An 18,017-nucleotide genomic window follows, 5' to 3' on the forward strand; every position below is an offset into this window, starting at 1 on the left:
ACTGGGATATTGCGTGTCCCCTAATGGAAGTCAAAGCATGACACAACCTTTAGGGGAGCGTACTGAACAGTTACACTCATAATTATTTGGAATTCTCAGCTAATATAAGGCACGGGAAAATGTTCAAATGGCACTGACATAGGGTCTTCACGCTTAGCTCTTACTATGTTAGGTATTCTCAAAGTTAATATAGCAGGTGATCATTTTTTTAATTCAGTTTTAACTTGACATCATCTACGCTCCAAAACAATCACTCCCTATTTCTGATCCATGACTATACAGTTTTCAATCACTGTGCAGTCCCTTCTCACAGCATTCGTCCATTGTCTGGTATTTTGAAGCAGCGTGGCAAGAAGCCAGGCTTGGGAGTCAGAGATCATGGGTTCGAATCCCGGCTGGACCACTTGTCAGCTGTGTGACTGTGGGCAAGTCGCTTCGCTTCTCTGTGCCTCAGTTACCTCATCTGTAAAACGGGGATTAACTGTGAGCCCCACATGGGACAACCTGATGACCCTGTATCTACCCCAGCACTTAGAACAGTGGTCTGCACATAGTAAGCGCTTAGCAAATACCAACATTATTATTATTATTATTTTGATTACACATAAATTGGCTTCATAACCACCTTAGTTAAATACCGAAAGTACGGACCTTACACGTTTTGCTATGTTTACACAAGTTATCAACTGTCAGGCAATGGTAAATAGAGAAGGCATAGCATGCGATTGAGTTTTTTTAATCATAATATACCATAAGAAGCCAAATGGCGATCCAAAGACCCGTGTCTTTCGAGTTGCAAAATTTTATTTAATGGATCTTTTTCTCTGCTGTGTCATAGAGTAATAATATTTATTGTAACCCAGTTCATGCAGTTGCTCAAATGATTGTCTAACAGTATCTCTTTTACTATTTAAGTAATCAAGGACAAAAGCTCTGAAGCCTGTCAGAATAATTAAGGTTCCAGAGAACTCTGTGATGAACAGAAGATGAAAGCATAATGAGCATTCGGAGCTTTCATTATTAAATGAAGAAGCAGGAATCCATCACTTCCAATCCTAATATGGCGAAAGAACCCATTGTGCTCCATATTTTATGAATCTTACATTTCTTTACCGGCAAAACTATCCTTATTTCCCTTCCGACGCTAAGAGGTTTCTATGTAAGGACACGATCTGTCGTTAGATAGAAGGACCTTTGAAAATTAGTTTAAAGTTGGTGGATTTGAGATGCATTCTCACTATTTTAGAAGCTGCCTCCTTCTCTTTATCTCCCTCCTGTCATTATGACTCCGACTGTACCGTGCTCAAGCCTGGAACGTGGGCAATCAGGTCCTACTCAAGCTTTCATTCATTCATTCATTCAATAGTATTTATTGAGCGCTTACTATGTGCAGAGCACTGTACTAAGCGCTTGGGATGAACAAGTCGGCAACAGATAGAGACAGTCCCTGCCGTTTGACGGGCTTACAGTCTAATCGGGGGAGACGGACAGACAAGAACAATGGCACTAAACAGCGTCAAGGGGAAGAACATCTCGTAAGCTTTAGGGTGTTGTCAAGGCCACAGCTGTGCTTCTGTGACTGTTGGATTGAGACACGAGAAACCTAAAACCTAGTTCCTCTAGCCTCAATACCCTACTGCTCTTGCAGCGTTTATCTCCATCCTTGTATCTCTCTCCCTCTCTCTCTCTCTCTCTCGGTTTTCATCGTTCTTGTGTGTCTGTTACCAATCCCCTTCCACCACTTCCTCTTATACTGCTCTTTGCTGTGTGAGCTTAGGTAAGTCACTTCACTTCTCTGTTCCTCAGTTACCTCATCTCTAAAGTGGGGTTTGAGACTGGGAGCTCCACATGGGACAGGCACTGTGTCCAACAGATGTGCTTGTATCCACCCTAGTGCTTAGTACGGTGCCTGACACATAGTAAGCGCTTAACAGAAACTATCATTACTAAGATTTCAAATGTTGTAGGTACTCATTTCCACCCTTCTGCACTTAGGTACATGTTTTTATACTCCTCTACCTGTAATTTATTTTCCTACCTATCTCTTCTCTAGACTGGAAGCTCCTTGAGGGAAAGGATTATTGTCTACTTACTCTGTTGTATTCCTATTCTCCCATATGCTTAGGACAGTGCTGTGCACACAGTAAGGGAGTAATAAATATCATTCATTCAATATTCATTCAATAGTATTTATTGAGCTCTTACTATGTGCAGAGCACTGTACTAAGCACTTGGAATGTACAAATGGGTAACAGATAGAGACAGTCCCTGCCCTTTGACGGGCTTACGGTCTAATCGGGGGAGACGGACAGACAAGAACAATAGCAATAAATAGAATCGAGGGGATGAACATCTCGTTAAAACGATAGCAGATAAATAGAATCGAGGCGATGTACATCTCATTAACAAAATAAATAGGCTGATGAAGATATATACAGTCGAGTGGATGAGTACGGTGCTGAGGGGATGGGAAGGGAGAGGGGGAGGAGCAGAGGGAAATGGAGGGAAAAGAGGGTTTAGCTGCGGAGAGGTGCAAGGGGGGGTAGAGGGAGTAGAGAGAAAAGGGGAGCTCAGTCCGGGAAGGCCTCTCGGAGGAGGTGAGCTTTAAGTAGGGTTTCGAAGAGGGGAAGAGAATTAGTTTGGCGGAGGTGAGGAGGGAGGGCGTCCCAGGACCGCGGGAGGACGTGGCCCCGGGGTCGACGGCGGGACGGGCGAGAACGGGAGACGGCGAGGAGGTGGGCGGCGGAGGAACGGAGCGTGCGGGGTGGGCGGTGGAAAGAGAGAAGGGAGGAGAGGTAGGAGGGGGCAAGGTGATGGAGAGCCTTGAGGCCTAGAGTGAGAAGTTTAAAGAATATCACTGATTGATAGTTTAAGGTCATCAGGAGCGGCCCCGCTAAGGAGGTTGATCAGACAAGTTCAAATTCTGGACAAGTCCAAAGGCATTTTTGTCAGAAGTAATTGAAACAAGAATAAAAATGAAAATCACCACTTAAATACAACCGATAGCAGGTGTGTGAACTATGTTACAGTTAGATGTGGGAGATGAATAGCATGACTACGTAATTGACAAGTTCGTATTTCAGACCTTAATGCACATTCTGTTCCATACAGTTCATGGGCATAGGATCTGTGAAAAAAATTGCCTAGAAGTAGCAAAATGTTCCTCAAAATGTTACAGTGAAAATGGCTGCATTTTCTTTTATAATTCAAATATCTTCATGTGCTTTGTCATATTCTTGAAATATTTAGAAATATTCATTTATCTATCCAGTCAATCAGGGGTAGCTATCTGTCTCGCTACCAATATTTTAGGTGCAGTCTTGAAAACCCCTCCAGTAACAAAAGATCTCGTTGTACCAATCACTCTTTCACTGGTAAGCAAGGAGCTAGAAAGAACTGAGTTTGAAATGATACCCAGAATGGATGGTCAGCCACAAGGCCTCTACCTACTAGCTTGTCGGGTTATTGTGTATGCGAATACGTGCCCCTTACCACAGAATTTCCTTGAATGGAAACAGGATGATACTTTTCTGTGAGTGTCTATGTGCATCTGTCACTTCAGAATTCCTTTGGGATAGAAACAGGATGATACTTTCCCTTGTGGGAATGAAAAGACCTCAAAACAATCAGAACAGAAAATTCAAATACGGAACCTTCTCTGACAGGCACACCGATATATATCGCCAGGAAAACGCAACCATTATCTGTTCGATTTGCTCGGATGGCCCTTTCTAGCACTCTAGAGAAGAGGCACTTTTCTGAACTTCCCATGCATTTCGGCAGGAGGAATGGTGAAATCTCACCTTTGCTACTAGCCTTAAGGGGAAGTTGAAGTGATCTGTAGTTCCTAAACTAATGCTTCGGAGATTATGACTTTAGTCCAGACCAAAGAATAAAACATTCTATTTCTAACTGCATTATTTCCTACCAAAAGAGAGCAGCTTCTCTTTTGCCTTCAGTGACATTAAAATGAGATCACTTCACAGTCTCGATTTCCAATGCAGACTCAATCAGTCAATCGTATTTATTGAGCGCTGTGTGAAAAACACCATTTAAGCGCTTGGGAGAGTACAATAAAACAGAGTTGGTAGACATGTTCCCTTACCCGCCAGGAGAATAAAGTGATTCATATAATGTTTCTTCCAAACACATTGCAGCAAACCAAACTGAGCAGATTTTTACCTGGAATATTGTCACATGAGACCACTTATTCTTCCTGATAAGTATACAGACGGTTATATGTAGCTGTCATTTAGGTTTGAAGTAGACACTCTAAGAGGTGATAGTTTTCATCTGCATGGGCAGATGTGGCTGATAAAACAAATGAATGGTCTGCAATTCCTTCCATATGGTTAACATGTGGAGATGCACAACTAACTGCACTGATGCTTGCAACACTCACAGTGGTGCTAAGCATTATTTTTATTTAATCACTGTGGTATTTGTTAAGCGCCTACTATGTGCCAGGCACTGCTCGAAGCCCTGGGGTAGATACGAGGTAACGGGGTTGGACACCGTCCCTGTTCCACACGGGACTCACAGTCTTCACCCCCATTTTGTAGTTGAGGTGACTGAGGCCCTGAGAAGCGACTTCCCTAAGGTCACAGGGCAGACGGGTGGCGGAGCCGGGTTTAGAACCCACGTCCCGTGACTTCCAGACCCCCGCTCTTTCCGCTAAGCCACGCCGCTTCGCCGATGTCGAGAGCTTCTCAGAGGCTTTTCTCCAAGACTGTCACACCGTGTCTAGAAGTTGCATAATGGCAACATGACCTGTCTTCCAGCTCATTTCCCAGCCATTCACCGCTTGGTCACACTGCTGGAGCTTAGCTTTTGTGTTTTTAAGCTGTTTCCTCTGCCTTCCCTTTGTAGAACTCGATCAACCACTTGTATTTATTTTTCTTTTTCTCATGTGATTTGTTAAGCGTTTACTATGTTCCAGCCAGTGTACTAAGCGCTGGGGTAGATACAAGCTAACCTGTTTGGACCCAGTCCTTGTGCCACCTGAGGCTCAGAGTCTTAATCCCCATTTAACGGATGAGGTACTTGAGACACAGAGAAGTTAAGTGACTTGCCCAAAGTCACACAGCACACGTGGCAGAGCTGGGTTGAGAACCCAGGTTCTTCTGATTCCCAGGCCTGTGCTCTAACCACTGGACTATGCTGTTCCTCTTAATAATGTGGGTGTTTGTTAGGCGCTTACTATGTGCAGAGCACTTTTCTAAGCGCTGGGGTAGACACAGGGGAATCAGGCTGTCCCACGTGGGGCTCACAGTCTTCATCCCCATTTTACAGATAATAATAATGTTGGTATTTGTTAAGCGCTTACTATGTGCAGAGCACTGTTCTAAGCGCTGGGGTAGATACAGGTTAATCAGGTTGTCCCACGTGGGGCTCACAGTCTTAATCCCCATTTTACAGATGAGGTAACTGAGGCACAGAGAAGTGAAGTGACTTGCCCAAAGTCACACAGCTGACAAGTGGCAGAGCCGGGATTCAAACCCATGACCTCTGACTCCAAAGCCTGTGCTCTTTCCACTGAGCCACGGCGCTTCTCCTCTTGTGACTGGGGACGTTCACCACTCGGAAATTTCCTGAACCATTGAGAACTCAGAGACCCCAGATTGGACAGATATGGCTCCTCGAAGCTGATCCAAGCAGCTGCACCGTTTAATTGCCCATCTCTCTTTCACTCCCTTAAGAACTCTGCTGAATTGGGAGAGTATAGAACTGGTAGACACATGCCTGCCCATAACGAGCTTACAGTCTAGGGGAGACCAACATTAATATAAATAAATTATGGATAGACGCATAAGTCCTTTGGGACTGTGTCCCCCATTTCAGCTCATCAAAGGGCTATGGCTTTGATATCCTGTTTTCATGCAGTCTGTTCACATGTCCCACCAAATGAAAGGTAATAATAATGATAAGGAGAATGATAGTAATATCTTGATTTTGTATGAGTGTTTTTGTTTGTCCTAAATGCTTTGAAATGACTTATTTCATTTTGCCCTCAAAACCTCCCCGTGAGAAAGAGAAACACAGATATTAATATCCTGATTTTAGGGATGAGAAAACTAATGTAAATCAAAAAGAGTACTACTGCAATATTAGTGGTCTGGAGTCAATCTATCAGTGGTATTTATTAAACACTTGCGGAGCACTGTACTAAGTGTTTGGAAGAGTCTCATATAACAAGAGTTGGTAGACTTGTCCTCCACAAATTTACAGTCTAGAGATGTATTCCAGGTCCTCATAGTTTGTGATCTTGTCTTGCCACTTTATGTTAAATGATAATAATCCAACTGAGGCATGTTTTTTAAGTGCTGAGAGTGCGTCAAATACTGTCCTAAGGGCTGGGGTAGAGTCCAGGATTATCAGGCCAGACACAGTGCCTCTCCCCCATCGGCCTCGTAGTCTAAGAGGAAGAACAGGTCTCGGATTCCCATTTTACAGATGAGGAAACTGAGCCACAGAGAAGTTAAATGACTTGCCTGAAGTCACACAACCGGTTAGGGGACCGAACTGGGATTGAACATATTGCACAATGGTGACTTTGTTGAAACTGGTCCATAACTGGTCTATAAATGCTACCTTTATGATAGATATAAGTCTCGCCAGTATTTCAATCGGCGTAGCTGCCTTTGGTTTAGTCTCGAGTCCACATCTGGCCTCCTGTCTGTCTAAGAACCTGCTATCCTTATTGATTTGCTTTTCTGCTTCTTTATCTTTGCATCCCTGGAAAATATGCTACCCAAATAATCAGGTTAGTTACAGGGTTCAACACTTTCACTGGTTGAGATTACTTTTTTTTGGAATGGTATTTGTTAAGCACTTACAATGTGCCAGGCACTGTACTAAGGATTGGGTTAGATGGAGGATAATCAGGTTGGACACAGGCCGAGTCCCACATGGGGCTCACCATTTTCAGATGAGGTAACTGAGGCACAGAGAAGTTAAGTGATTTGCCCAAAGACACACAGCAGACAAGCGGCAGGGCTGGGATTAGAATTCAGATCCTCTGAATTCCAAGCTCGTGCTCTATCCACAAGGCCGCATGAGCATGTTAGGGGTGAGAAAACTAATATAGATCAATATATTGTTATTACGGTACGGTAACAAGTTGCAGGCTGGTACAAGACTGCAACCTTGTTCAAACTCCTTGACCTTCCAAAGCACTTTTCTGATTTTGATAAACACTTCCCACTCATCTGCACTTTGTTTTATGGACCTGCCTTCAGAGCAAAATCATCAGCCTATAAAGAGCTCCTAAATGATTGACTTGATCATTCTCTCGTCCTGTTTTGTAGGGAGAATTTCCTAGTGGAGCAGAATGTGATGCTAGACCGTCCACTTCTCCTCTGGACTAAATTCCTTGTGGACAGGGAATGTGTCTACCAATTCTGTTGTAATGTACTCTTCCGAGCGCTTAGTACTGTGATCTGTCCACCGTAAGCACTCAATGAATACCCCTGATGGATACAAGTTTCCAGATTTCTTTCTCTGCGCAAGCACGGCTGCATAGTGTAGGGTGGAACTATTCCGGAATAAAGCAGAGCGTCCTTCTCCTTTATTCCCTTGCTGATATCAGAGAAGGCCTGACAACTTCCTTCTAATGCCAACACCATCTTTCAGATGATCGTGGGGTGAACTGAGGATCTTGATAAACTTCCTGAGGCAGCCACACTTCTGGGAGTTGCCAGTGCCCAGGTCTACCAATAAAAACAATAATAACTATGGCATTTGTTAGGCACTTACATTGTGCCAGACACTATTCTAAGCACTTGGGAAGATAGAAGGTAATCAGGTCGCTTATAGTCTGGTGTTATCTTTTAATTAAAGCAATTCATATTTTGGTTTGGAATAAAATCCTCATGTATCCTGAATTAAGTGTTTTGCTCCCAGGAGAATAAGTGCCTCAAATGTTTCAGCAGAGTTCTTAAGGGAGTGAAAGAGAGATGGGCAATTAAACTGTGCAGCTGCTGGGATCAGCTTCGAGGAGCCATATCTGTCCAATGTGGGGTCTCTGAGTTCTCACTGATTCGGGAAATTTCCGAGTGGTGAACGTCCCCAGGTTATCAATCCGTGGTATTTACTGAGTGCTTACTATGTGCAGATCACTGTACTAAGTGCTCGGAAGAGTACATTACAACAGAATTAGTAGACTTGTTCTTAATGTACCTGCTTAGCCCAACTTTTAGTTGGTGAATCCCATGGTGGGCTAGATTACAGTCTTGGCCTGATCTTTTCCTTGGGTTCGTGGACTTTCTTGTTCGGAGAGTGGATTTAGGGTTTTTCAGAACAAGCTCATTAGTCTGGGAAGCCCAGAACTGGCCCAGGCCTCCCTTGTTTAATGGAGCAGCTCTTGAAATCCTCAGAACCATCCTTTAGAATAGGTGAATAGTTGCAGTAGCCAAATTCTTCTCAGGAGTTGGTAATCAATCAATCTCACTTATTGAACACTTACTGTATGTAGAGCACTATACAAGTGCTTGGGAGAGTACAAAATAATAATAATAATGTTGGTATTTGTTAAGCGCTTACTACGTGCAGAGCACTGTTCTAAGCGCTGGGGGAGATACAGGGTCATCAGGTTGTCCCACATGAGGCTGCCAATCAATTCCCCATTTTAAAGATGAGGTAACTGAGGCTCAGAGAAGTTAAGTGACTTGCCCACAGTCACACAGCTGGCAAGTGGTAGAGCCGGGAGTTGAACCCATGACCTCTGACTCCGAAGCCCGGGCTCAGTTGGTAGACGTGTTTTCTGCCCAAAACAAAACAGCATGGCAGAGTGGATTGAGATGAGCCTTGGAGCCAGAAGGACCTGGGTTCTAATCCTCACTCTGACACTTGTCTGCTATGTGACCTTAATCAAGACAATTAACTTCTCTGTGCCTCAATTACCTCATCTGTAAAATGGGGATTGACTGTGAGCCTCACGCGGGACAACCTGATGACCCTGTATCTCCCCCAGCGCTTAGAACAGTGCTCTGCACATAGTAAGCGCTTAACAAATACCAACATTATTATTATTATTATTAACCTCTCTCTGTTTCACTTACTTCCACTGGAAACTGGGGATTAAGACTGTGAGTCCCATGTGAGACAGGGTCTGTGTCCAATCTGATTAGCTCGTTTCTACCCCATCCCGATTAGAAGAGTTTCTGGCACAGAGTAAGCGCTTAACAAATGCCATAAAAAACCCCCACAAATTAAACGAATTTACAGTCTAAAATCTACAGTCTAATGAACAATCTAGATTGAGTAACTAGGGTCAATCAATTAATGGTATTTATTATGCGCAGAACACTGCAATAAGCACGTGGAAAAGTACAATGCAGTGGAGTTGGTAGGCAGGATCGCTACCCACAAGAAGCTCAGAGACTTCGGAGGATGGCTTAAAGTGCTTAAAAAGTTCTTAGAGATTGTTTGGAGTCACTCTAACATCACCCTACCCCCAGAGCCACCCCAGAAATTGAACGGCTACCCTTGGGCAGAGCAGCGTCTAACCTGTAGGCCGAGCCGTTCCCACACGTAGATATTTTGTCTTTGTACATCCCCGTCTACAAGCGCTCAATCCCAAATTTGGCAGCTTGTCTCAAAGTCAAACCCTTATTCTGAACCTCTCTTCTCCCCTAAATGGACAGTGTGGTCTAGTGGAAAGATCACAGCCCTGGGAGTAGGGAGATCTGGATTTTAAGTCCTACCTCTGGTCCGCTATGTGACTTTAGGGCTAGTCACTTACGTCTTTGTGCCACAGTTTCCTCATCTGGACAATGGGAATAAGATAGTGTAGCTGATCTGCCCCACAACCCTTATGTACATTTCTGTAATATATTTATGTAGTTTTTCATATTAATGTCTGGCTGCCCCTCTGGACTGTGAGCTCGTTGTGGGCAGGGGAATGTGTCTTTATATTATTATTCTGTACTCTCCCAAGGGCTTCATGCAGTGCTTTGCACCCAGTAAGTGCCCAAAAAATACAAACGCATGAACGAATGAACTCTTAGATTGTGAATCCCATATGGGATAGGGACTGTTCTGTCTGCCTACCTCAGCATTTAGTGCAGTGTTTCGACATGTAATCAGCACTCCATACTATTACTGTCACTGAACGACATAATTGTGATTTACATAATATCCGTAACTTGGGGGGTGACTAATGGTGATAGCATTTTTAAGCGCTTACTATGTGCCGAGCACTGCACTAAGCACTGCAGTAGATACAAGATAATGAGTTCTCTCTTGGGTCTCACAGTCCAAGTTAGAGGGAGCCCAGGTATTGAATCCTCATTTTTCAGATGAGGGAACTGATGCATAGAGAAGTTGAGTGAGTCGCCCAAGGTCACACAGCAGATAAGCGACAGAGTAAGAATTAGAACCCAGGTCCTTCTGACTCCCAGTATTGTTCTCTCTCCACTAGGATACACTGCTAACTGTTGAGAATGTCAGATATGGGCAGGGAACATGTCTGCTAATTCTCCCAAGCACTTAGTACAGAGCTCTGTGCATAGAAAGCTCTCAACAAATACCGTTGATTATTAGATTAATACTAGTAGTAGTAGTTATTGATTTCCCACTTGGTATAGGACAGTGTACAATTCCTAAGCAGTAAGTACAGAATTAAGAAGTGATGAGTTTCTACTCTAATAGAGGAGAAAAACATGTAAATAGTAACAGTAGTTAAAATACATAATATATCTGCTCTACTCCATGATGTTGAAGTAGAAACTTTAGATTAAAAATACAAGAGAGGAAATCTAAGTTTTGGGTCTTGTCCCTTACAACCCTGGGAACTTTGGTTTGCTTAATGGATACTATCTGCTGGTGATGAGAAAGAAGATATTTTTAAGGTGTTTTGAGCCCTCTGGGCAAAAGTCTATATTGATAATGCAGTTAGTTAAAAAAAAACCCCATCATAATGTATTATAGGTTTAGGGTGGCTGACAAATGAAGAGTCGCCTACTGTTCATTAGTTCAGGTCTATTCAAATGGATTGACACACTCATGTGAAACACATGATTATGTGTTGCAGTGGTTGTGTGTTAGGACAGGCCACAGTTTTCACACGGCAAAGACCTTAATAATAATAATAATAACGTTGGTATTTGTTAAGCGCTTACTATGTGCAGAGCACTGTTCTAAACGCTTGGGTAATTACAGGGTAATCAGATTGTCCCATGTGAGGCTCACAGTTAATCCCCATTTTACAGATGAGGTAACTGAGGCACAGAGAAGTTAAGTGACTTGCCCACAGTCACACAGCTGCCAAGTGGCAGAGCCGAGATTCGAACCCATGACCTTGGACTCCGAAGCCCAGGCTCTTTCCACTGCGCCACACTTCTTCCCTATGGACAGAGAGAGAGATTTGCCCTTTCTCCTTTCTACACACAGTCTATAGTTGAAGAACTGTGACCCCCCCATGAAGAAACTTGTTCTGGTTCTGGTCTGCTGTACAATTTGTGATTTTTCAGACTTGTCATTCTATTATGGGTCATGAGCGATAAACTGGAAAAATTAGAACAGGAAGGAAATCATATCACTATCAACTGCATAAATACAGAAAAATTAGACCAACCTAAGAAAGTTAACGAAGCCAACAATATCCCATAAATTCCCTTTACTGGTCACCTACATGACATTTTCCAAAAAACTATATCGTTTGAAACCATTCATCAGATGTTGGCTATCTGAGATCAAAAAGGCTATTTCAGAATTGATTTTTTTCATGGCGATGAATAGAAGTTGCCTTGTTAAATTACTGTTTCTTGTTATTATTCCTCTAATATAGTCATGGTTGCTTATGAAGTGGAAGTAATACAAGCAGGGCCTCAGCAAAAATTGTCGTCTTTTAAAAAAAAATGCCTACCACAGTCACTCAGTGTCATGGACTTCCCCATCCTGTATTAACCTCAACAATATGAGCTAATTTTCTTCATTAATTTGAAGTTTATATTGGAAGTAAATATCCCAAAAGGCAAACATTCAAATGTTATACAAAACATTAAAAAAAAAATCAGCATGTAGGACTAGCGTCGCTTTTCTATATTGAAAGCTACAATAATATTAAAAGCATTCTTCCAAAGAACACAAGCGAATTCTGTAATATTCAATAAGAAGAAGGATTTCATACTCTGTAAAGAGAAACTACCAGGTACTAACTTCTCGAATATCCGGGTGGTGACAGACTGAAGAATTTAGACCTTTTATCACAAGTAACCATCTTTATAAAGCATTCATGCAAGCATCTACTTTGCTGTATTTTCTACTTTACTAAAACGAGTCAAAAATTGGGGGATAGCTGCATTTTTCAAAGATTTTAGTTATGTGCTCAATAAAAACAGATTATAAAACATTGTGAATAGGACTCAGAACAACCTGCTTTAAAAAACAGACAGTTTAAGCAAACAAAAAGCAGATCAATATTATCGGATGACCGTAAAATCTATATGTTCCAATGATCTGGCTCCCGGGAGTTGTGACTTTTTAAAGAAACTACTAGGATAAGTGGCAATCAAGCTCAGACTAATTCAGTACTTTAACAGAATAGCCTAAAATTCCCAGGTACTCTCGGACAGAACTCTGGATGGTTGATGATTCAGAAGTGGCAAACTTGACGATATTTTGGTAGACTAAAGACAAACAAACAAAACTCCTTTCACACAACACTCTGGCTTGAGAAAACAGAACACAAACAAAATGTGTATTCCATAAAACTTTAGACAAACCCCATCCAACGTCCTTAGTACAAGAAATGGATGAAACACTGCAGTTTTACCAGTAACCTCTGCAGTGAAATGGAAATAGAAATAAAGCTAGCTGGTCACGTCTTAGATCTTTTTGCTTGACCCCATATGAATATTCATTTTGGTCTAAGAGCTACGAAGCTCTCTACTGGAGCATATGTGTGTGTTCTAAGTAAATTCTATCAAATAGCAAGTGTCAGACTCATTATAATCACACCGCTCGATCCAAAGACACAATATTTTCCCGAGACACGGCATACACATTATGCTGACCATTGATCTGTAATTAGATTGGAAAATCACATACAACTCTGTTTTGGATGCCTCTGCCAACCCAGCAAATTCAATCACGTGGATGTTGGTGTCCTCAAGCTATCAGACAATCGATTTTTGCAGGATTCTGTTCAGTAGTAGCTTGAGGGATAGACGACATATGCATTCATATGTCACTCAGTTTGCCCATGCTTCATTAAGAAGCCCCTTTCCTGTATTTACCATATTAAATTACTCTTGCCATTTTGAATTTATGCTTATGAATGAAATCTAGAACATAAGTACAAGCACTTCATTCTATCCATAGCAAAGCAAGACCGCTTTTAAGGGGACCCCTTCGCAATTTTGTCTCAAACCATGGGTAAAGGAACGGCATATTTTCTAAATTTGGCATTTTTTCACTAGAGCGCAGTGTCCCGTGCAGGCTGGATTCAGGTGGCCCCCAAATAGTCTAGATTTTCAGGAGGCCCTTCAGAAATATTTTATTGGCTCACTGAAACCAGTATTTATGTCACAAAGAGAAAAAATGCTTCCCAGAATTAAAGTGGCCCGAACTAGAAGTGAACAAGAGGTTTGTGGAAACTGAAAAAAAACTATCTTCAGAAATGAACAAACAGGCGTGATGCGGCAAACTTTAGTGTACTGAAACATTGGAAATCTCAAACACTAAATCGTCCTTTGAAATGTTGATATTTAAATCTTTGTTCAACCCCAAACATGGGCAGATAGGTATCTCAAACATGCAGCTGTTTTGTTCTAGTCATTATTCCCTGTGACGTTTTGAGATACAGAAAATTGTGTAGCCAGAATCCAAGACAACAAACCATCAAATTGCCTGCATTCAAGTAGAAAGGAGTGTGTCTTCAGTATTGACCTTCTGTTATACACCTTGCATATAACGATAAACAAGTGAATATTGTCTGCAGAAAGCACTGAGCATGGGAGATTTGGCCAAGAGAGATAGCTGTCTTGGCTACTGTTGAATTTTTTTGTTTAATTGTTAGTTGGTTCTCCTCTACATTAAAACAATTAAAACTCCTTCCTCCTTTCCTTAATTTAGTATTGATTTTACCACAGCCCAGCTAATAATTTGTTTAATAATGATAATAATGGTAATAAATCAATCTTTCCTGCAAATTAAAATATTGGAGTCAGATGGAAAAAATCAAAGACTTCATAAATTATTTCTGAAAAAGTTCCAGAGACAGGAAATCTTGAAGAGAGAGTTAAGCAAATCTTAGAAGGAATAAAACCATTAAGGGTTACCAGAAGTCATCATGCAACTTTCAAAGACTGACTGCAAAAGAATTATGTACATAAAGTAAAAGTTGGAAAAACTCGAAAGTGTAAATCAAAAAAAATTCAAAAAGTAGTCTCGTTCCAAAGGCATCATTAAATATAAATAATGTGGCAAAATATTCCATTTTTACTCTATTTTAATCATGCCAGGCAATACGCCTATGAGAGACATAAATGAAAATGACTACGAAACGTAAATACCACAACAAAACATTCTCTAATTCAAATTCATCAACATTTACGATATCCAAACCTAAATTTTAAAATCCTTTTTATAGTATTTATTTCAATATAATACTTATTCAACTGCCTAACATAGTTTGTGACTTGAAGTTGAAAGTCAGCTGAATCTTTTGTGACAGCTCTTGGAAATAGGCATCTAGAAGATGCATCCCGCTTTTTTACCTTAACCAGATGCCTCTTGCAAAACTCAAAGGGGAGTTTTTTTTTTAAAGATCACATTTCAAAAATGTTTTAGGTTTACGAATATGATTTTACCTGCACTAAGATCTTGGAAATGTAGCGCTATGGCTCCAACCAGGCATTTCGTTCATTCAGTCATATTTATTGAGCACTTAACTGCGTGCAGAGCACCGTACTTAGCCCTTGGGAGAGTACAGCGTAACAATCGACGGTCACATTCCCTGCCCGCAACGAGCTTACAGTCATTCGGTTGGGTCGGCCTCTAAATGTGGAACTCTTCCAGCTGGAGTGGCTTGTGAAATCAAGTAGATCGGATACTAACTTGACTTGGCACCAGGGTATGGATGCGTGAAGACAAATCCACGGGATCTATGCATTACGTGATAGTAAGGGACTTTTACACCCCAGAATAAAGGAGCCGGAGAGCCTCAAGTGACATCACCAGATCAACCGCAGCGCCAACCTATTCAAATAGATTAGGCTCCGCACCACCGCTTCCCTTTCTCCTTTTTCATCGTTAGAAATCCCTAGTCGGGATCACCGGGATTATGCAGCTCATCTTCATTAAAAAGATGGCCTGCGGTTCCTGGCCGAGAGCAAGTCGGAGAACCCAGAGAGGCAAAATTCAAAGGGCATTCAGAACCCATGTCACCCTGTCAAAAATCTAGCTCGCCGGCTTCAGGAACAGCACGGAGCATTCAGTTAGTACGAGTGTGGCATAACCGGCTCTCTGGGGCGAGGACTGAACCCGGTTTTTAACCTGATTTTTCCGTAGCACAAGGCAGCTCTGCATATTACCCATTTCTTTCAGCTTGATTCTGTGTCTGCTTTTCTTTAAACGGAAGGTATCGGTACGGCTCTCTTCATTTTCCTCTTAATTCACTCACAACTTCCCTAGATCAATTGCATGTTTACTTACAGGCATTTGTTACAGCGAAGCTGTTGGCTGTCTCAATGTTGTCCACATGAGGAACCAAATTAAAAGGTGCTTCCGAAGCATTGGGGCTGGTGTTATGAAGAAAAATTGCTAATCGAAAAGCGGTATATTCCTGATCTGTGTTCCTGATGAAGAGACCACCTACAAAAACAGTGAGAAAAGCCCATTCACTCTTTCACCTTTTAAAAACCTAAACCCACCGTGGGCATTATCAAAGCTCCCTCTCCTCACTAAAGAAGAAATGCATGCAGTGATTCTTCCACTCCATCCCATTTTGAGCACTCTTTGTCCCTTGATTTGGTTTTTTTTAAAATTATTATTTCAAGATCTTTTGATTTCAAATCGTGTCCTCATATGTAATGATCACAGTGACCTTTGAGACCATCCAGAGAGTGTGCCCCCCCATCTCTCGGCTAGCTTTGCAGCATCTTTTTAACGTGAAGTGGCTTGCACATCCACGGGAAAGGGGTTTCTATTAAAAACCGTAATAAAGGGGTGCATGGATCCGGAAGCGGAGAGGAAACGGAAAGGAGAATTGAACTTTTGGAATTCTGCAGCCCATAGGCTCGGAATGATTAGCTACCTCTTGTAGAGTCCACCAGAAATGATGCAGTGCTGGAGCTGAGCTTAGCTGGAAGAAATTCAATAGCTGCGTCCCATTAAAAGCAAGGGAAGGAGAAAAGCAAGAGGGAAACACGAATCGGAGAGGGGCTCTAGGCGCGGAGAAAGAAGGTAGGAGGGATATTGGGAAAAGCCCCAGAGCAAGATGAAAAAGACAAGGGGGTAGAGAAGGTGGGGGGGGGGGGGGAAGGGATCTAACTTTGGAACCAGTTAAATCTGGGGACCCAAACAGAGAAAGATAACAGACAAGCCTCTCCTCCACATCACGATCATTCCCAGGTCGGGAAGCTCACTACTGCAGCGCCCAAAACAGGGAAGAGAGAATTTCAACCAACTGGACATCCTTCCCAGCATCAGGGGTGGAGGGAGGGGTGAGGACCAAACCCCGATAAAAGGGCAATCGAACCTCAACTGGGGAATTTTCCAACTTATCCCTATCCTGCTGGAGTAAGTCTACCTGAGTTAGGGGAATGAAGAAAGGGGGAGAATGGGGCGGGGGGAGGGAGATAGAGAGAGGGGCAAATGGATCAATGGAGGGGGAAATGGATGGAGAGGAGGGGGAAATGGGAGGAATAATGGGGAGGGGGAATGATAGGGAGGGGAGACTAGTGGGGGAGAATGGAGAGAGGAGAATAGTGGGGAGGGGAGAATGATGGGGAGAATGGAGAGAGAGAAGGTGGAAGGGGAGAATGGAGAGAAGGGGGCCAAGAAAAAAAGGAGAAGAGGAGGCAAGACAAGCAAGGCAAGCCGCCCGGGACCCCCGAGTGGCCACCGAGCCCCGGATAGAGGGAAATATGGGACATCTGTCCCGCTCTGGGGGGAGGAGAGGGTTCCCCGAGCCCGGAGAGCCAGCCGCAACTCATTCCCTGACTTTCCCAAATCAGTTCCACCGGCCGGCCGGCGGCGATGCTTACCTATTTGAACGCTGCTCGGAAAAGCCCCCATCGCCAGTCCCCAAAATCCAGAAAACAACAAGACAATCTGTCTGCAAATAATCCTCATCTTCTTTTTTCCTCTCTCCGGCGGGCGCGCTCTCTCTGGCTCGCTCCTCTCTCTCTCCTCTCTCTCTCTCTGGTCCCTCTCTGCTCAGATGCTGCTCAGAGAGGCATCGAGGACGATGGCGCTAAAAACCAAACCACACACACACACACACACACACGAAAAGAGCTCACACCCAAGGGAGGGAGAAGAGGTGGGGATGTGCAGCCTTTGGGGGCTTTGGGGAGGGTTGGATTTGGGGTTTTTTCAGCAACCCATCCTGAGAGACGGGATTTTTCCCGCAGTCTCCATAGCCCCGGGAGAGGCTGCCCGGCCGGCTGCAAAGGTTACACATGCAAAAGATGGTGGGGTTGTTAGGGGCTCCTGCCCCTTGCCCCCTGCCCCCTGCCCCTACCCCCTGCCCCTGCTGCTGGGAGCGTCTAGCGGCCGCACCGAGAGACCAGACATGCGCTAGCTCTCCCTCTCTCTCTATCCCTCCATCTCTCCCTCCCTCTCTCCCTCCCTCTCTCCCTTCCTTCCTCCCTCCCTCCCTCCCTCCCTCTCTCTCTGCCCCCTCCCTCTCTCTCTCCCTGTCTCCCTCTATCTCCGTTTTTCTCTCTCCCTGTCTCCCTCCCCCCCTCTCTCTTTCCCTCCCTCTCTCTCTCTCTCTAATCTCCCTCTCTCTATATTATATATCTATATAGTCTCCCCCCATATATAATCTCCCTCCTTTTCTCTTTTTA

General features: G+C 43.3%; 1 protein-coding gene across 7 annotated transcripts in view; it reads right to left on the minus strand.

Moving 5' to 3' along the window:
- Positions 1-17,781, minus strand: part of GRIA4 (glutamate ionotropic receptor AMPA type subunit 4) — a 244,609-nt gene extending 226,828 nt beyond the window's left edge. For 3 of the 7 annotated variants that reach the window (XM_029047881.2, XM_029047882.2, XM_029047883.2), the window contains exons 1-2: positions 17,211-17,780; positions 15,658-15,816 (exon numbers count right to left, since the gene is read on the minus strand). In XM_029047881.2, the coding sequence (XP_028903714.1) occupies positions 15,658-15,816; positions 17,211-17,298 (247 nt within the window). In that variant the 5' untranslated portion in view covers positions 17,299-17,780. Of the gene's footprint in view, positions 1-15,657; positions 15,817-17,210 lie in introns of all 7 variants that reach the window. The other 4 variants (XM_029047885.2, XM_029047887.2, XM_029047884.2 and 1 more) reach the window with 3 other exon arrangements.
- Positions 17,782-18,017: the final 236 nt, after the last annotated feature.

Source organism: Ornithorhynchus anatinus, chromosome 20 (genome assembly GCF_004115215.2).
Source record: "Ornithorhynchus anatinus isolate Pmale09 chromosome 20, mOrnAna1.pri.v4, whole genome shotgun sequence".
In the NCBI taxonomy this organism is placed as follows: domain Eukaryota; kingdom Metazoa; phylum Chordata; class Mammalia; order Monotremata; family Ornithorhynchidae; genus Ornithorhynchus; species Ornithorhynchus anatinus.